Source organism: Tyto alba, unplaced genomic scaffold (assembly GCF_018691265.1).
Source record: "Tyto alba isolate M040663 unplaced genomic scaffold, T.alba_DEE_v4.0 Super-Scaffold_8, whole genome shotgun sequence".
Classification (NCBI taxonomy): domain Eukaryota; kingdom Metazoa; phylum Chordata; class Aves; order Strigiformes; family Tytonidae; genus Tyto; species Tyto alba.
This window is the reverse complement of record NW_024881329.1, coordinates 5,013,081-5,034,055: the sequence shown is the minus strand read 5'-3', so window position 1 is coordinate 5,034,055 and position 20,975 is coordinate 5,013,081. Positions and strand designations below refer to the sequence as shown.

Sequence of the window (20,975 nt, the reverse complement as noted above, 5' to 3'; positions counted from 1 at the left end):
TGTAAATTTTTCCAGTCTGGGACACTGAAATGTCCGCCAGATCTCACAAGTAAGGAGAAAGTAAGGAGTTCAGCTGACACTGCATAAGCCAGGCTTGTTTGTAAAGGAAACGCACTGTACACCGTTCTGTAGAGGAAGAAAATATGCAACAAGTTTTATTCAGCGTAAGTCCACCAGCACAAAGATTACAGGAGATAGAAAGTGCATTAATAAAAGCTAGTCTTTACCAAAAAGAAAATATATTATTGATTCAAAATATCTTACACTTGAGTGATGTAATAACTTATTCTGGGCACCTACTGATTAAGAGAAATATCAAGAGAATGGCTGCTTCATAAGGAAATCTAACTTCCCAGCTGAAGTCTGAGAATTTAGTAGAGATCACTCAGTCCAGCAGTCTTCCTTGCTTTCTGCATTAATGCCCTCAGCTGGAACTGCTTGCGAGATAGAAGACGTACATGCTGCAGAAAGAAAGAAAAGCTGGCTATTGGGAAAGCTTTGATAGAATCTTAATTACATTGCAATACAGATTTTTCAAAGCATGACGCATTCCATGACCCAAACAAGTTATTAGTTGTTTTGGAAACACTAAATGCATTCGTCTACTAAATGGCATTTTTTTTTGGCTTAAAATGACTTGCAGATGGCTACTAAATGCAAGCACTATAGTATATTATTTGTGATTTTAATTAGTAACTCTGCACATATTCTTATCAAAGAGAAAAGTAGTAATATGTACTCCAAGCTGAAGTCAGACTAATGCATTTCCCATGGGGCAGAGAACAGTTCTTTTAACAGTTAACAGAACTGGCAAGCTACCTAAGAAGGACATAGTATGTATCTACATAGTGCATTGTACACTGGATGACAAAAGCAAAACTTAAGTTGTAACTTGGGAGAAACCTCAACTGTTAGAAAAAGGAAGGACTGGTAACTCGTTTCCCACGGGCCCCAGTACAGATTAATAACACTTCTGCACAACAATCTTTCCAGATCCAATGGCAACATTAATTACTCTCACATATACATTTTGTGTAGTTTTATTCCCCACTAAAAAGTGGTTTTAGTCTTTTCAAAATAACAACAGATCTGCGTTTATTTCATGTGCCATCACCACGCACATAAATTCAAAATAAAGGAAGATTATTAGATCAGACATTATGAAAACTTTCAGCATTAAGGACAGCAAAGAAAGGGAACAAATTTGTCTAAGAAGGTCTCTGCTAGAGACACAAACTAGTTAGTGTATTTTTTTTCCCCCTACGATTCTAACACTCCACTGGCTGCCTCAGCAGAGGCACCCACAGACTGCAAGGGAAAAGCTGTCTTAATACTCCAATCACCCTTAAAGTTAGCTTCTCCCGAATTAGGATGCAAGCCCAATGGAAAGCTTATGTTGACACTGTTCCACTCATCTAATGATAAATTACTTTGTATCTATAATGCTTTTAATATTGCTCTTTGATCTTAATTCTGAAATTCCTCTTTTAAAACTTATGTTTCAACATACAAGTATTCATGTTCTTACAGGATCCTCTTCAGTGAAGAAATCACTAACATTAAAAACCTGACCAAAAGAGTTCAAAGTATTTAAACACATTTAAAATGTACATCTTAAAAACCTCCCAAGAAACATACCTTTAGGAAGACATCTAGATCTATCACTCCACGTCTCAATGCTTCCCCAAGATAGAAGATGGTGTCTTCAATTGCATTTTCCTCTGCATATAAGTTCAGGATCTGCTTGTAAAGTGGTGCTGTAGGAATAATAACTTCATCTATGTCATTATTTTCTGACTGACTTTCCATTTTCTCTAAGGCAGAACTGAGTTCCTCATCCTTCTTCTTCAGAAGTTCAATGTTTTTGTCAACTTCAGCCTAAAATCAATTAAGATATTTATTTATTTATTAGGTCTCGAGAGCTGAAGGTCTTCTTGTGATACAACTGTCAAGATGAAAGATTTTTAGACATGCCAGTTGATTCTTTACTTGTTTCCATTACAATTTTTACACAGGAAAGAGCTACCAGTCTGTAGATTTTGGATTCTTTCCTTTCAAAAAAGTAAAGGCTGTTTTACGTAATGTCAATCCATTACCAATTTATAACTGCAGAGAAGGCATGCTAATAGTCTCAGTATTTTGAAGGTGCCACATAAGGAAAACCAACCATTTAAACTAGCTAAAGATAACAACAGCAAAGCCAAAATAGTTATTTTTCTTTGGAAATGTGTCTTTTGGAGTAAGCTCCTACACAAGTTTCCTAAGCATGGATCAAACAAACACTTAACTGTATTGACAGGAAACAAAATATGCTAGCTTTATCCACTAATGGTAACTGTAATTTAACTGCATCTGTATGATATATACCTCCTTTACTACTTTTGAATTTGCCTCTGATATTTTTGATGTCCCACAGCTAATACACTGAAAGAGACTGTACACCACAGTGGTTTTCCTCATATCACTCAAAGCTGTACAGACTATTATTATATATCACTCTCTCTGTCCTCACTGTCTTTTTTCCAGACTGAAGCCCTAGCTTACTCAGTCATGTTTTATATGTAAGCTGCCTGATATGCTGGATCATCCTTCTCGCCTTTGCAAAGACCTGCAGTTCTATTATGTCCTTTCCAAGATAGGAAAGACCAGAATTACACATTACATTTAAAGTGGGCATATCATAGATGTATACAGTGACATAATGGTATTCCCTCTTGTCTAGTCCTGACTAATAATTTCTTTTTTTTTTTTTTTTTTTTTTTTTTAAGCCATATCTGAGCACTGAGCTGGTTTCAGAAACTGCTCATCAATCCCAAAATCTTACTCCTGAGCAGTGACGCAAAGAGCAGATGGACTAAGCAAAAGATGTCAGGCCTTAATGGAAAAATGCAGGAATTTCTGAGCATACTGAGTAGGAGAGATTCTCATCTGGGAAAGGAAAAGTCTACAAGCTACACAAGAAGGCGGTGACTAAAATCAGTATCTCTGCACTAAGACACTGAAATGTTCTCCAGTGCTGCTTTTACATATTATTATTATCCAGAAACTGAGACACAGTTATGAGATAATGTCACACCACTGGCATCTTTCTCAGAGAGGATGGGGAAAAATAATACTGTTTGTCTACTACTGCACGATGACATCTGTAAGATACATGCAGGACAAATACATCTTACGGTCACTGCTATTTCTGACTTGCTTCAGTCTGAACACATGCAGCTCAACTGGGAAAGAGAACATATAATTAAAAAGCAATACACTGGAAGGTCTGATATTTCTATCATGCTTAATAATGAATTAATTACATGCTTCTGTTCACTACTAGGAATACTCAGATACAGAGCAGTGTTTAATCTTAGCTTACCACTTCCTGATCCAGGCGAGTTACCATCTCTTCCAGTTTCTGGTGTCCTTTTTTCAGGTCCTCTTCTGTCCGTTTCAAGGCATTGAGCTCAGCTTGTGCACGATCCATTTCTTCTTTCATCCGCCATCTCAGTTTATCACTGACTGCCGAAATGAGGGAAGCTCTAATGGTGTCCTCACTGATAGTTCCATCTCTACTGGGTCCTGAACAAGAAAATTCACAAGCATTAAAATAACTCTGTTCTGCACTGGCTTCCATATAAAGCCAGCTTGAAAAAAAAGTGGCTAACCTGCTGCATGTACTCTAGCAATATGAGACAATAAAATAAACTGTTTTCCATAGTAATTTCCAGAAGCAGTGAAGAGATTACAGTGAGATAAAACACATTAAGATGTACACAAGTCAATTTAAGAGTATGCATCCATTCATTCACTTTACTATTCCCACATGCACAATCTTCCTTTAATTTAAAAACGGGCTGGCCATTTCCCCTGAAGTCTACAAATGTTGTTAGTCTGAGACTTTAAAAGAAGAATAAATTTCTGGTAAACTATGGAAATAAATGGATATATGTACTCAACCACAATTAATGTAATGGCTGGCTTGAGATAGTGAATTTGCTTATAGGTACTCTATCATGAGGCTTGCCAATTATTGTGTGGTTTTTTTTTTTATATAAGATTAATAAAAACAGATGAACACTAAGCTAACAAAAATAATTTAAATTAAAAATATCTAAACTGCTACCCTTTTATATTTATGAAGATCTAATAGCAGGGTCTGTTTAAGTGACAAATTACTGAACAGTATCAAGTGATTAAAAAGCGAAAATATCATCTAGTCTTTCACAACTGGTTTCACAGTTATCATTCAACCATCCTAGGGCAGGTACAGGAGGGCAATGAAACAATCAGCATTAATACAGAACATCTGCTATTGAGGTATTGTTACTTTAACAAACAACATTTATTAAAAGATTATAAAGCAGAGAAATGCTAATCAAACTTATTAGCATACAGTTTATAGGTATGTTCTAGCAGTCTAAAATCAGACAGCTGTCTTTCAGGTACATGTTCAGTGTTATACTGGGCCTACCATTTATTTTTTTTAAACTTCTGCAGGATGGTACTGTAATGGGAGAGAGGTCAGGGGCAGTGTAGTTTATAAAATTAGGTAATGGCACCTACAAAGAACATGTAAAAATTCTCTCTGGATAAAATACTACTTCAATGTTAGTTGAATAAAGAGTATTAGTCAAGCATACAGAGGTTCTGTAGAATTACTTATACAATTTGATTCTAAGAAAAGCGAGCATAGCTATTTTAGGTAAGTGTAAGTACAAAGATGGTAACAGACAGTATGATTGTAGGTATACTAATTTGCCAGCTTCACCTGGTCCATTGTGTCCAGAAACTCAGGGTAGATTTTAGTAGTAGTGAAACAACCAACCAATATTGTTCCAGTATTACGTAACTAGCTTCCATAAATCATCGATGTTACAGTTAGGCAGCCAGAGGCTGCTATGTAACTGAGTTACAACAACTGAGGGTACTACCTTTTTCGATTGCTAGCTACAATTTGTAATTTCAGTTTATTAAATCACATTTCAGTGCAGCAATACTTGAAAATATAACAGAAGAAAATAAATTCTCTAATATATTTCATTAGTCCCTCTTCCTCTGAAGCACTTGTCTGAAGCTCTGAAGCATGCTGGAGGCTTCCACATTTAAGCCTGAATATTACTATTGCTTTTGCAAACCAGCCTTTCAATGCTATTACCTAATTTCGAGAGACTGACACTAACAGCTTTTTAAATAGAAAGGTAAATCCTTTATGCCTGTCACAGGAAGTGCTGTCTATCTGTAGACCAGGAAACTCGATTGCTCTAGAGAATGTGAAGTGGCCTCTTGTCGCAGAATTATATCCATATTTATCACAAACCACTTCAACCATTCTTCTATGAGAAAAAAATGGAGTGTCACAGTTTTCCCATGCTTGTGCCTCCCACATTTTAAATCAGTGAAATTTCAATTGGATAATAACAACTACTAATAAAGCAAGAATTATAGCAGGTTTTGTGCCTAAACTTTCCAACTTTTACAGACGAAATGTAGAGATTTTAAGATCTGTAACTGGAAAGAAAATTTGAAGAAAGAAGTCTTACCAGGGTATCTTTTTATCCAGAGACAGGGTTATCAAAACCCTGAAGTTGTGACATCACTAGGTACATTGTATTTCTCAGTACCCTAGATCTCAAAAAACTGCAAAGTGAAAAATCCTGTGAAAGCTACTGTGAATCTTACATAAAGAACAAGCCATTAGCATATCTTTTGTTCTTCCTTCCCAAAGGTTCAGAAAAGTGTCTTGAGTCAACTGAAATCCAATAAACATCTTTACCTTTCTTGATAATGAGGCCCTCAAATGAAGAAAAAGCAAACAAGCAACTCAAACCATGCATTAATTTTGCCATTTAAACACAGTAGTTCAAAGATTGGTATTTTTAGAGTAAATTACACTAAGATAAACAGTGATAAATGTATTTTTTTTGACATTTATAGTACTCAGTAAATAAACTACTATTAGCTAGAAATAAGATTGCAATAATTCTACTACAGTTATTCAGGAAAAGGGTTAGCTGTTTAGTGAAATTTCAGCATTACAGTGTTTTTGGGGTAGGTTGGATATCTTGACAATAATCAGCAACAATCCAGAACACAGTATAAAAATCTAAACTCTGCCTTTAGAAACAAGCATCTGAATGGAAAAATGACAACTTTCTGATAGGGTATCATCACCGTAATTTAAAAATAAGTAATAATAATAAAATCTATTTGGAATGTATGTTGGTATTGTTATACTAACAAATGCAAACTGTCATTGACAGGACTGCACACCTCAGAATCCTTAAAACATCCAGATGATTTTTTGGACTTCTGCTGCGAACAGAACAAGACTGCATGAATTCATATCCCTTCCCTATGCCTTTTATTCTATTCCTGTCCCCAAAACCTACACCAAGCCAAATATTTGAAAAATAAAGCTATGCAAATGACATGAAAGGAACCATGGGAAGAGGCACATCATGCTTACTAATCCATCAAATTCTTCTAAAATTAAGAAAACAGTAGATTTTGATTATTACTAATGTGAACATTTTACTTACATACTAATTGTATAAGAAGATGCATAATTAACTTAAAAAAAAAAGTAAATAAGCTAATTACTATTGGAAAAAAGAGACTGAATTATTAATTAACTGGTGTAAAGATACAGACTTATGAAAATATGAATGTCCCAACTCTTCATCTGATCTACAGTTCTCACTGAAGCAATTCACCCAGTTGCCAGTCAACAAGATAATTTTCATTATTTGGTTAACTATCTATTAGAATCAGCAACAGCAGCTGTCAAATGGCACCATACACACCAACCCAGGAATTGCTGCTTCTTATGAAAAGGAACAGTACTTTCTACAATGAAAAGTAAAACTTAAACCAAGTCAGTCAAATTATCTGGGACAAAGAGTTTATTCACTGTTTAGGACTTCCTGTTTAAGGCAGACAGTTGTAAATATACATGTTCTAAATGAAAACAAAAAGGTCAGATTTCACTCCATGAAGAACAGCATTAGCATGATTTCAGATACTATTTACTTTACATAATGAATTATTCCCAAAACAAAGTCAGAACCAGCCATCAGTTCTACTTTTTTTCTTCCTCTGATATCCCTCACTCTGGGAGATTCTATACAAGACTCACTTTAGCAGTAAAGTAGGACAGAGGAAAAAAAAATAAAATCACAATACACCTAACAATTAAAGTTCACACAGAAATGCCAACAGATAGGAAAGAGGTCTTTGAACATAAAAAGAATCATTCTAATACAGCTCAATTAGATTTTATGTATCTTCTTAAAGAGCATGAACCCTTAGCATTTTCTGTCACGTCCATAATTAGCCCAGCTTGGGGAAGACTTTATGGCATATAGCCACTAAATCTGCAGAGCACTGAAACCCTTAACCTTTACCAGGCAGAGTCTGATTTCAGAAGTGACCTTACAGAATCATCAAACTAGTAATTGCATCAGAAAGGTAATTAATGGCAGATGATTGAACAGAGAGAAAAAGCCTGAAGGACTATATTTGAAAAAACAGCTATTATTACAAGTTTAAGCTACTCTGAATGAGTATTTTCATTCAATTCAAACTAAGCTCACTATAAAAAACACGCCAGCACCACCCACACAAAGCTCTAAAGTTGTAGCACTTGATATGCTCCTAAATAAACTATCACAATAAACCATAGCGTAACAATCTGTATAGGAAATAAACATTTTCAGTTGAAAGAAAAAAAAAAAATACTGTTAAAATCCCCAAGCTGTACTGTAAATACAGTGGATGGTTAAAGAGACATGCTTGCATTTCATTTGGCACAAGAGATAAGCCATGCGTAACAGGCATATGACTTTTACCTAGCTGCATCAAATGAATCAGTCTAAGGTTAAATTGTCACTACAAAATCTGACAACATGGTATCAGATGATCTAACTCAGGACTTGACGAGCCTTCTATGATATCTAGCAGATATTCCACCTCTGCTCATTTTCACTGGGGAGGAAACGGAGAGAAAGAAATTAAATAAAACCCATCTATATTTTAAATTAACTCTCTACGATGTGAAAGAAAAACTGGATCTGTTTGAGAAAGACTATGTTCCCTAAGAAGGTTCTAATCACCTCCCTACATGAGAGCCGGTGGAGACTATTAATTCTCAGGGACTCAACTACAGCCCTCTAACACCAATTACTGTTTGAGCTACTTAAGTGGGATTGCAGCTTTCCTGCAGTGTGCCCAGGAGAGACATAACACCTCAGAAAGGAGCTGACCACTAAAAAATAGCCAGCAACTTTCAGAAAGAACGAATGGGATCAGGCACAAGAAGAATACAACGTAATTTCCAAACTCCATAACAACAGAAAAGCATCTATCTTCCCCTTACCAAGCTGTGAACTTGCTTTGTCCCCATGTGTGTGAATGGAAATTTCAAAATACACACAGTTGTGGAAGGAAGAGTGTGTATAATGTGTGAACTCCCAGTTATTTAACTGCTCTAAAAGGACTACCATCCAATTGGAAAGTTACTGCACCAACTTCCTTCTTAACTAGACGGCCTTTTTCTCCAGTTCCCAATCTGCTACACAAACACTAAAAACAAGGTGCAGAGTGGAGACCAAGCTAGTGTATTTTGCCAGCAAAGGGCCACAGAGCAGTAGACTAGGAAAAGATACACATTAATACCCTACATCTTGCTGCTGAAGGGAAAGAAGTAATAAGTAGGGACCATAAAGAACAGTGAAGTGGCTGGAGAAGAAACTTGGTAAAAACGAAGCTCATTCCAAACGCTTTGGAAACCTCTGCTTTAGATAGCTATGACTTTTGGAATAAAGGAAGTATAAAGAGCAAATAACGTGAGTCCAGTAGATGATTAAATGACGACAAAAGCATTTTTAGAAACCATGACCATAACACAGACAAAAGTCACATCCAGTTAAAGGGGAGAAAAAAACTTAAGGTAGTAACATGCAGTGTTCTTCAAAATATTCATAGAGCACACACAGTGCATTGCACAAAACCAGGAATTTATCAAGTTCCTGACTGAATAAAAGGCAAAAGACATAAAATCTATTTTATTCTTCCTCTGATTAACTTTTAAAATTGAAGATCAGTACTTTGGAAGGTCAGATTAAGAACAATACATTCCTTTTTCCATTTTCTTTCTTTATGTATCAGTTATAGAGGGAAGTTTCACTTCAGAGCAATCCTTCCAAAGCTACTCACCAACAGTAGTCACAGGAGGCTGAGAAGGGTAGTACTGAACACTAGTGGTTGCTGGAAATGGAACACCACCTGGGTAAGGATAGTTTGGGTAGCTGCTTTGACAAAGAAAGACATGCTAATGTTATGTAACTATCTGTAAAATATTATCCATGTATATTATCTTTATGTCACCATGTTAAACGTTTGTTTACATAATAAAATGTTTGAATTGCAGGCCAAGTTATACTTTTTTTTCATTTCCTGTTCACATTAACGTCTTTTGTAATTTATATTTCTGGTATAGTTTAAGAAAATACCATTTTATTTGCAACCCTATCTATAGTTATTGCCTGGTCAAGCATTTTGATCATTCCAAATGCTCTTCAATCTCTTAATCTTGCCATATGATATCCCAAAAGTATCGAAATTATTCTACCTACAAACTCATAAACAGCAATACGACAATAGTTAAGATAAGGACTACTGAACTGCTTACATAAACCTAAAAATGTTGTGCAACATATGGTTACAAGATGAAACTCCTCCAGAAATTCTTAGCCCTGCTCTGAAGGATGAAGGAAAACAGAAGTATTCATTTATTCACTGAAACAACTGCAAGATGACATATAACACGACAGTGTACAATACCTTTCTGAATACATTTACTATCAATTGAAACAAGAACTCAAATTAGTCAGTACTAGACTGACAAACACCCGCACAGAGCAGAATATTAATCATGGCTATAAGTAAACAAAATGGTCCAAGAAAACATGTAAAATAAGCATATTCTGTGACTTTGCAGATAATTACAGATTTAATAGTTCTTACAACCTTTCTGTTCATTCATAAATTACATTATTTTAAAACCAGTTCTTCTATTATTCATTTTTGTACAAACATTAAGAGCACTTTAAATAAATGTATTTAGGAGGAAAAAACCTGCCACAAGAATTTACAAAAATCCCCATTTTTCACTTCTTAAAACATAACACCCTCACCTTCCTAGTGATTTTTTTTTTTTTAAATCAAAATGTTATACACTACAGCAACTCCCTGTATGCTCCTAACACAAAATCAGGACATTAATAATAAAAAGAATTGATTATGATACAAAAAAATGTATGTACACACTAGGAGGCAGCCATCAGCATCTTACTATTTGCTAGGACAGAACTGCAAGTTTTCTGGAAAACTTTATTCCAAACTATTATATAATATACTTTAAAGTATTGTTTTATATTAATAAAAAACTTTAAAAATTATTTTGTACCCTTCAAATTCTCTTAGACTGCTCTGACCTAAGTCCACACTTATGTTTGACTCAAGGTTTTGAGTTCCTAATTACCCCAAACAATACGAACAATGCTAATAAAAAACTAATCCAATACACGGGTGAAGGAAGATAACATCTGAGAGTTAAGTAATCATTTTTCAAAATATATTTATCACTTAAGTATATTGTATTTGAAGCAAGCAACACTAAGAAATTTAAACCTCTCTCACACTTTCTTTTGGCTATTGACAAGAATTCAGTCCTCACTTTTAAAGAAAACTGCTAACAGGGTAATTATACAACAAATATACTGTAAGAAAATAGAGCTAGAACTAGATACTGTTCAGTGAAGCTGTCTATTATGTAAATGATGATGGTTTAAAGGGGTTTTTACCTTGGGTTTGGAGTGCTTCCTGCTGGATAAGTAGATATTCCACCTGGAATGCCTGGCACATAGGAAGCTAAATAAAATAATGATTTTGTATATTTTACTTTTCAGAAGTTTAATATGCATTAAGATTACATATATATTATTAAGCTGCAGCAAGATGCTTTTCAAAATACCACTGAACAATGAATACAGTGTAACACAATGAAACAACAAGAGAAGTCATTCTGTGGCCACCCCCACCCCCCCCCCCCCAATCATGTACCCTGCACCTCTAACGCCACCGCTTCACGCAGCTCCCACGCTGCTGGTGTGCAGCCTGGCCGGGGACACGGGCCGAGGGCGGCTCTGAGGAATCTCCGTGCCAACGGACCAAGGCAGCTGCTTCCCCCCAAAACACAGAAAGGACTAAACTGCAGGAGACCTTCCCTCCATGTACTAACCAGGTAGAATTTCCTTTCTGTATCCAACCCCATTTTCACAAAACGCAGGCAAATTTTGCATTTCTGAAGATTCTACCTCTACCTACCAACTGATGTTAAAGCATTTTCAAGAGTATTTTGTTTGGAGGGAGAGTATGAGAACTGTAATTGAAGTCAATTATACATTCCTTAGAACACCTAGCTACAACACCTTTCACTGCATAATTTTTCTTGATCATTACTTTAAACTAACCACTGCATGGATAAAAATGGATATCAATTTAAAATTCATGACGAGTAGTTGTACTAAGTAAAATGTGGATACACAAGAAAAAGTATCTGCAGCTAGGGAACTCAGAAAAAAATGCAGTGTTGTTACAGATGACACACCTGAAGAGGTGTCTCCATTTTTTTTATACAATAGCTCAAAAAAGAGAATAACCTTTCCAATGTATCAATTGTTCTCTCCTCACTAAATAGTAAGTGTATAACTTAAGTACCTTCAGAGTAGCTAGACTTCACAACAGTTGACAGATATTTAACAATCCAACCATGTTCTTATCCAGTAATTTCTCCTATTTAGAAGTTATATTTTAAAATCTTTTATCAGCACGTAGAAATGTCTAAGGCTTTAACAGTCTTTTAGCACTTTTAAGTTTCATCTTGGAAATCTGACAATTTTATTATAAAAATTATAGTTTGAATATATTTATTCCATGTTTCTAGTAATTACAGGAATATTACACCAAACAGCTTTTTTTTCTTTTGAAAAGAGATAAGCTATTTTCGTCTTTGAATGCTTTCAAATGATTCAATTTTTTTAAAAAAGCTGAATTTCTTCTTAAACAGTATCTAGAATTAAAAAAAAAAAAAAAAAAAAAACCAAACAAATTTAAACATCTGTAAAATTAGGAAAAGCCGTTTACATTGGTAAAACTAAGGAGCTATTAACAATGTGAAAATCCTGAAACATTTCCACTAAATTTACTTCAGCTATGCTAGCCCTGAGTAACTACAAAAGTAATCAAGTGTGTTTTAATCAATGGTCTTTCCCTAAAGCAATACAAGACACAGTCTCTACTAAAACTATACTTGTACTGACACCCACTGTTCTTGGAAAATCAGAACAGTGGAATGATCTAGTGCTCCTAGGGAGCTAGAACTGGACACTCCAAGTCCCACACACTTACCTTTAGCCAGCTATGCCTAGTGTTCCCATTAATGATTGCTAGACCTTTCCTCACATGTTAAGAATCTAAGACCCTGTTAAAAATGCTTTGCACTGAAAACTGTAATGAATAGTCCTTCAGCTTCTCAGCTGTAACACCATGTTCTGAAAAAAGCAGTATTACAACAAAAAACAGACATAGCCTTAAAAATACAGCAGAAATATATAACCTCAAATACAGCAAAAATATATAACCCCAAAATATTCTACCATTAAACTAATGTAGAACCATTATAACACCATTAAACAATCTGCAGCTAATCTGCTCCCCACTCCCCTCCTGCCCCAGTCTTTGGCTTGAGTAGGTCTACTCTACTGTTTTGGGGTTTTTTTTCCACACAATGAAGTCTCCCCCTGGAAGAATTTCTAGGACTTACAGTTTCCCACTTCCTTCATTTCCCCCACTCACGTATCCCCAGTCTTTAAAGTAAGATGCCTCCAGAAGTTTAAATAAATAAAAATTTTTAAAGTCTTGAGAATTTTTGCAAGAAAATAAGAATGGGTACCAAGTCACAGCACCAAATCAACAGAGAAGAATGAAAAATCACAAGGTGGGTTTTTTCATATTCAGCCAGCAATAAAAAAAGAGTGTGAGCACAGGGAACACAAGCAGTATGCTTACGCTTACGAAATCAATGGTTGCAGGAAACTTAACAGATGGACTTGTATTATTAGAATAAAAAAAATTTAAGACAGTTATCTGAATAATCTCTTTTTAAGGATAGTTCTGAATGTTGACAGGTTACTCGCTGTTTTGAGGGACTTGGGAGGTGTTTGTGTTTTGTTTTTAAATACAAACTTGATTTTTCCCTTCCTTCCAAAAGCCAAAACACCACACACATTCTTTCAACATAGTTCAAAAAGGCCAAGTACAACACAGGTGAAATCATTAGCCACTGATATAGAAAGTCATTCTTGAGTAGTATACATCAGTTGTTGATAAGCTATGCAGAGCAACAATCACTTTGGAGCATTAATATCAGTAGTCATGACCACTTACTAGTTGGTGGGCCTGTGGCCTGGTATGGTGGGTAGCTTGACGAAGCCGTAGGCCGAGAAAAGACTGGAGGTTCCTCACCAAACACAACGATCATGACCTGAATCAGTTCTAGCAAGTCTGACTGGGGCTGGGAGGGTAAGCAAATCACAAGTGGTTGATCTTGCTAACAGACAGTTTAACTGACTATAATAACAAAATTATAACATTCCATCAGCTCACAAAAGCCACCCTTTTATTTGTGGGGACTTAATTTTTTAAAAATATATATGTTGTAATTGAAAAAAAAAAAAAAAAAAAAAAAAAAAGGTGCATATTTAACTTCCTTCGTGGATTCCTTTAGATACCAAATCCAGTCAGCTGGTATTCAAAACGGTATAGCAAAATACAGCTGCAGTAGCATTTACACTCAGAATAAACTGGGTAATACATTGTTCTGTATCAACTGCAGGGCAATAAATCACTGAAGATGACTGTGCAGTGATGGATTACAATTAATTTTTTTAAAACTTAAATCCACTCTCCAACATAAAGTACTGATCACTGAGTTTTCAAAGATTTCAATTTCATAAAGCATACAGCTTTTGCCCAGGTTCAGAATGGCTCAACAGACAAAATATTCTAACCCACTAAGGAGTGGCACAAACCTCCTTTAAATATAGCAAAACCATGCTTCTTGGTTTATAACTACATTTAATATAGCCATGATTTCATTTTACCAAAATAAGGACAAGCATCACAAATGCAGCACCAGATTACATATCCTATTTCCAAATGTTCTTAGTTCTACAATCCACACAGTTGTTTTAATTTAACAAAAATTATTTAAGATATCAAATAAAGATTATAGTTTTTGTTAAGAATGATACAACTATCTAAAAGAATTCAGACCTGAGGAATTTGAGAATTTCAAGTTCCCTATACTTACATATTTCCACTCATGCAGATAAGGAAGATATATCTTTCCATTTGCATCAACATGCTTCCCAGTTTTTATTGTCATAGAGCTAGTGGGTTTAACAAAACAAATTGGGGGGTTGAAAGGGTAGGTGTCCAACAGCCACAGGCAAATTGGGATATTGTATGTGTTACCTAGAAAAGATATTTTGAAAGATTTTAAAAGTTATTCCAACTCTTCAACTATCCTCTTGTATATAGATTTACAAAAAACTCCTAACCCCAGTAAATTCAACTACATAGAATCAGAAGTCAAAGTCCACTAATAACATTCAAACAAGATCTTACAATATAGCCACAAACAACATTTTTCAGAACAATTTAACTTTGATTTACAATTATCATTTACTACTAATACATTATCTCATTTGCTCTACAATGCAGCATTATTAGACCCTAATCTGAATTATCGTTAGCACAGCAATAAATGGTTTGCAACCCTCACTCATTTGAGACGCTTGAAAAACATACAGTACTGAAAGAGAAGAGATGTTACAGACCTGTACAAGACTGAAGCAGCACTGCTCAATATTAAAATTTTATTTTGCAGCAAAAACAGTGAACAATTTCTTTAAAACATTATGCTCTGGACAAGTAAAGTATTTCAAGAAAATAGTGGTCACCGAAGTAGTGAAGTTGAACCAGGACAGATCTAAATAGTTTTTCATGTACTTTGGGAAAATAACGGTGGTGATGATAATAATAATAAATGCATACCTCTGTAAGGCACAGGAATGGTTCCACTGAGGCTCATCAACTCCCTAGAGGAACCATCGTTAAAAACTGAAAGGGAACAAACAGTATTTTTAAGACAAACCTATTTGCTACATTAATCTCTGTTCAGGTTATAACCCATACATTTATTTGCCTATGTTTTCAGAAGTTACACATATATAAACTCAGCTTGAAAGGTTCTGCTCATGCAGATTCATGGACTAGCAAATGATTGTCTACAATCAGGTAACGTCTTATGAATAACTTATTTCTGAGAAATGAGTGACTAATTATTGTCAAACTACCTTCATGGCAAATAAAACTGGTTTCCTCATTCAGAGACCAAGTAAAACATGTTGGAACCATACAAACTGCAAATCATACAAATCGTTGCAAAGATAAGCTGAACTCAACTGTCATTTAGCATTACAAAGAATTCCTTATGCTTTCTCCAAACAAACAGGTCAGCAAGAATATCAAAAATTACCGGGCCATAGATATTTATTACAGAATCAGTAAAGGTAATTTAACCAAACAATAGTACACCGAAGAGGAAGAAATGCGTAGCATTTATACTCACTGCCAAATTTTAGGCTTAGTTCACAAACTGCACAGAGGCCCTGACCTCCATTTCCTGAGTTCTGTATTTAGTTTTCCCATACTTTCAATCCAATAGATTATTCTTGACTCAATAAATCAACTTCTGGTAATAAAGCTTTTATTTTCCTAATTTCACCTGAAAGTTGCTAGTCATACTTCAAACATAGCTTATTGTGTACAATTCTTTTGGTGCTTATGTTCTGCAAAGGCAGCTAGAACATGCTGGGACTTAAATGGGGGTATATTTTTCATTATTAGCATAAACTTGAAAACTATCCCAATTGCTCATTTCACTACTCCAATTAGCTGTAAGTGGTTCTGTGCTCACCATTTCCCAGGCTGCTTAGAAAGAATTAGGTAACACAAATGGGATTCCTGCTACAGCTCAAAGCCAGCTGGAATTCTGACCACTATCATTATGCCAACTCATGTAGGCTATTCCAACCACAGTCCTTTCACTATTGTTTTTGATTCTCCAGTCACTGCATGAATTTTTATTTCAGAGACCACTGCTGGCTTTCAGCTATTCAAATTAAGACTAATCTATCTTTTACCTGTCCATGCTCCTTCTCAATACTTCTCAATCCAGATTTAGAATTTAGAAAGCAGAAGACGATAAAATCTCTGGTGATGTATTAGTAATATAAATTAGCTCACTGAGGAATCCCACAGGTGACAATAAAAAAAAGGTGATCAGAAGGAGGATGTCCTCAGCGGCTATACTGGGTCACTATACATTGTGAAACCATGCACTCAGCCTCTGAAGCTGACCCTAGATATCATCTTCATTTAACACACTCAAATTTACTCAGAGCCTTTAAAATAGCCAACAAACAGTGATTGTCACCATTAATTTCCATTACAACCCCCTCATACCAATTTTCTAGATACCTGATTGTTTTCTTCATACTCTTAAGGACTGCCACAACTACTTTTAATGAAGCATTTGTTCATTGATTAACAGTTCTTTCTAAATAGAACCCTAAAAAAATCTTTACATGACAGCAAAGCTGAATTTGTAAGATACCAGCAATCTCAGGACATCAACTGATATGACCTCACTGAGCAGGTAACTAAAAGTTAAGCTGTGAAAAATGCAACACTTCTTGGCATGTCAGACAGTCAGTAATACAGAAAGGTTGTTTTAGAAAATAACTGTGTTTCTAAGGAAGTAATGATGTCAAAGATCAAGAAGAGAAACTCAAAAAATTAAGTTTTCTAGTGTTAATCTCCTTTTTCCCCACATAAACTACCAAATATATCTAAACCATCAACAATTCAATAGCAAAAGCTTTCTTGTGCGCAGACTAACCATATGAATCCATGACAGGTTTGAGGTCCTTGTACTGTGTAATAACACTGGTTGTCTCCTGTACAGTTAGGTCTCTATACTTATACTGGAAAACAAAAGAGAAAAAATGACTTTACAGACCAAATTTTCAGTGTAGTTTAATTTTGTTTTATTTTACCCAATAGATTGCATCTGTGAGTTTACATGGACGTATAGACATTGTTCTCCACTCTTATTCTGGAACGAGAACTTCTTTCTCTATATTACTTAACCGAACACTGTCTATATAACTTACTGAACTTTAACAAGGTGTTAAGATGCTTTTAGTCTTAAATAAGGGTCCATATGTCAAGGGATCTGGGGAAAGCTACTGCATTTTCATTCACGTTCTACCATAACCAACAATATCTGAGAGATATATGAGAATCTTAAAAAAAGCCCTGCATTTGAACAAATATAGTGATGTTTTGAGCACTGCTGACACACAGCTATCTAGGATTTGAATCTCATAGCTATCTTTCATAGTACTTTTCAAAGCATCACAGTATTTGTCAATCACTGATCAGTACTTTCATGTATTTTATCAAGTAGAAAGCAGACGTTTCAAGGCACGGTATTATCAGTAATAGTACTGGTTTCACCCCCTTCCCTTTATCAGGAGCAGGGAATAATGCACAGTGCAGAAGATCTGTAAATTTAGCAGTCTCAGAACTATAATCCACAGACAACAAAGGAGATGCTTCTGGGCAACACAGAGCTGGTTTACCACGTGGCACAGCTTTTAACCTTGTGGCCATTCCTCTTGATAACTACCATTAAAAAGAAAAGCTAACAATGTAGTCCCTTGACAATGTTTTCATTGTAATAACTTTATTTTTTTTAAATTACAATCTTCAGGTGTCTTAAAGAACAGAAACATACAGCATCATTTCATTCAACCATGGTAGAAGACAAAGGGCCCAACACGATGAAATGTGCAATACCCAAAGCACGCAGATGCTAACATCTGAACAAATTAATTCAGACATTATCCAAGAGCAAAGTGTGGTGCTGCAGCTAAAGGTCACCTTTGTTCTGACAAACACTCATGAGTTGTGAAGCTTAGAAACTAACTCTTCTTCCTGTTATCTACAGAGAGTGACAAGGATGCTACTCCTAGGCATGATACTTATTTAACGAGCAAAGATGCACACACCATGCCACTTCCCATAAAGCCACCAAGTCTACAAACAGCACCTGTGCTTGGGGGGGATGCTGTGACTCATCTTCCTGAAACAACCAAGGCCAAAACAGCCATACGGTCAGTCTGCAAAACGCTGCTCGCCTGTGGGAACGCCAGCAGCCCCTCCGGCAGGGATGCCTGCGTGTGCAGGGGGGCAGCAGCAAAGCACCTCAGCCTCCTCCAGAAAGCAGGTGCAGGGTCCGGAGCGGGCGGGAGGGGCATGACAGAGGAGAGACAGCATTGCTAGCATTACACCCCTCCCTCCTTCCCCAACGCCTAGCAGAAGTGAGAAATAGGTAACAGGCATTGCTAGAACATGGAGACAGAAGTCTGTGAAATTTGGGCTAGGCCAGACAGAGACTGGCAGCACATACCCACATCACTGAACACGTTACTACAGTACGAATGAGAGCGTGTCACTAGCTACTGTAAAAAGAGGGGGTCTTTTTACAGGAATGTACCTTATGGTGCAGGATATAGGCTCAAGAAGACTGGCATAATCACTACTAGAAAAATAATTGGCTTCCACTAACAGAAGCTCCTAACAAGCACAAGGATTCAGAGTCAGCATTTTACTCCACTTTTGGCATGAGTGTCTCAAATTCATTTAGTCAAGCAGGAGAAAAAGCACATGCCTGCTCAGCAGACATACTGGGACTCTGGTACATGGGGGTTGATAGGGCTGATAAAACCCAGATTTGGTTATCCGAGGTGCTTTTAAAAAGTAGGCACAAGACCTTAAAATTAAAAAAATATTTTGATATGTCCCTTAAAACTAAGAAAAAGTATTCCTGCAAATAGTTTTTACACTGGGTGATAATTACTTCGTAGAGATAAGCTTTTAAGATCCCAGCTACTTCCACAAGCAAAATTAAATGCTACATCCGCTATTAATTTCAGTACTTTGATCCAGATAGTTATAGAAGATCAAAGTTCTGTAAATTAAAATGACATATGAAGTTTTTCCTAATGAGAATGATGGCTTTTCTAGCTTTTTTTTTTTTTTTTATTTAAAGTACAAAGTATGCTCTTTTGTGCTTATTTCTCTTTCCACTTTAAGGAGTGCTAGAATATCACAAGACAATCTTTTCCTGTGTTCATATAGTAAGTAGTTGAGCATTTCCAAGAAATGTCAAAATCTATTTCTAAAATATAAGGTCCTAGTGATATCTACAAAGGTAACTAAAACAGATTAATCTGAATTCCTAATTTCTAAGCTTTTTTTTTCCTCCTCCATTCTTGAAAGGTAAATACATCCTCTTCATTTGAGATACCAGGAAACAGATCACGGAGAGATGCTCTTCTAGACCAGACAGCAGGTAAATACCTGAAGTTAAATAAAGTATCATGTTCAACCAAACAATGGCTTAGGTCTTCTGTTGTCTCACACACTGAACTATTCAATATGGGAAATACCACTAAGCTTCCCTCTACAGATCAGAAAGTGTAACGATTTTTGAAAAACAGTCACAAAACGGTAACTTCATTTTTCATCAACTATTAGGTACACTGCACCTTGAGCTTACCTACACAAAGTCAGATGAGGGTATAATATAGGTGAATGTGGGGGAAAGAGGACAGGGAACTGCCTTAAATGCTCTTTGTTGTGTGGCATGGCAATAATTCATTTACGGAAGACAGGTGTATGCAAATATATACGTGATCTTGTTTGCTGACAGCAAGTTAGCATTCAACCCTGATTTTCCAGCTGATAAAAAAATTTGCTTATGATTCCATGCAGGTGAAAGATCCTTTAATAAGGTTTCTTCAGTTTTCATCAGATCTTCACCTGTTGTATTTAATTTTAAAATTGTGCAAATATGGCTATTCAGTATTGTTAAAAACATCCCCTCAAACCAAACCAGAACTTGTCCTAAATATTCAGCCTTAGCAGTTTTCATTTCAAGCTGCCGGACAAAGCTGTTTTCACCTTAAGAGTGGCACAACTGCACGTGGCTCTGTATGATTCAGTTGTTAATGATTCACCTTCCAAGGTTTTCTTGTTTCCTTAAACAAAGGTGATAAACCCCCCACCCTCATCCTAGCCAACGAACTTGCCTTCCACCTTCACTTAACCAATGGATGCAAACAATGCCACACGACCCAAGCACCCACATCGCCACTGACGCACCACAGCCTCAGCCAGGCAAATGGTTTCTATTCGGCTTTAACTGGCGATGTCCTAGCCCAAAACTAAACTTCCGCAGGACTACAAACAGCCACGTATTTCAGGTTTTGGTGCACCCTATTTCCCTTTACCAACCAACTCAATTTACAGCCTCCCGAGGGCCGGACACAGCCCTTGCACCGCTGCTCCGCCCGGCCTGGACAGACCGTCCCGGCGCTCCGTCCCCGCCGGCCGCCGGCCCGGGACAAAGCCGCAGGCCCGTCAGGAGGGATCGGGGAGCCCGGCGCCCCCGGGGCACAGCGCCGGCGCTGAGGTAGACGCGGGGCCCCCGCTACGCTCCGCCCCGGGCCCAAGCCGGGAGCCCCGCACCAGGCCGCGGGTAGGGCCGCGGCGGCGCCGCCCCGCCCGACGCCCCCGGGGAGGGGAAGGGGCTCCCGCTGCCCTCGGCCGCGCCGTTACCTTGGCGAGCATTTTCTTGAGCTGGCTCTCCGAGACCGCCATGGCGGCCGGCCCCTCCGCCGCCCCTCCCCACCCCTCCGGCAACAGACAGGAAGCAGCGACACCCCGCTTCC

General features: G+C 36.9%; 1 protein-coding gene across 2 annotated transcripts; it reads right to left on the bottom strand.

Moving 5' to 3' along the window:
* Positions 1–127: 127 nt before the first annotated feature.
* On the bottom strand, positions 128–20,956 carry TSG101 (tumor susceptibility 101). 2 transcript variants are annotated; one of them, XM_032984870.2, is made up of 10 exons: positions 20,863–20,956; positions 17,075–17,159; positions 15,166–15,231; positions 14,420–14,583; positions 13,495–13,621; positions 10,851–10,917; positions 9,202–9,296; positions 3,365–3,567; positions 1,639–1,878; positions 128–461 (listed from the first exon to the last, which is right to left on the bottom strand). In XM_032984870.2, the coding sequence occupies exons 1-10, from the start codon at positions 20,902–20,904 to the stop codon at positions 372–374; spliced, it is 1,179 nt and encodes a 392-aa protein (XP_032840761.2). In that variant the 5' UTR covers positions 20,905–20,956; the 3' UTR covers positions 128–371. The 2 variants fall into 2 exon arrangements, with proteins under 2 accessions (XP_032840761.2, XP_032840762.2); XM_032984871.2 differs by having other exon boundaries at positions 9,202–9,293.
* Positions 20,957–20,975: the final 19 nt, after the last annotated feature.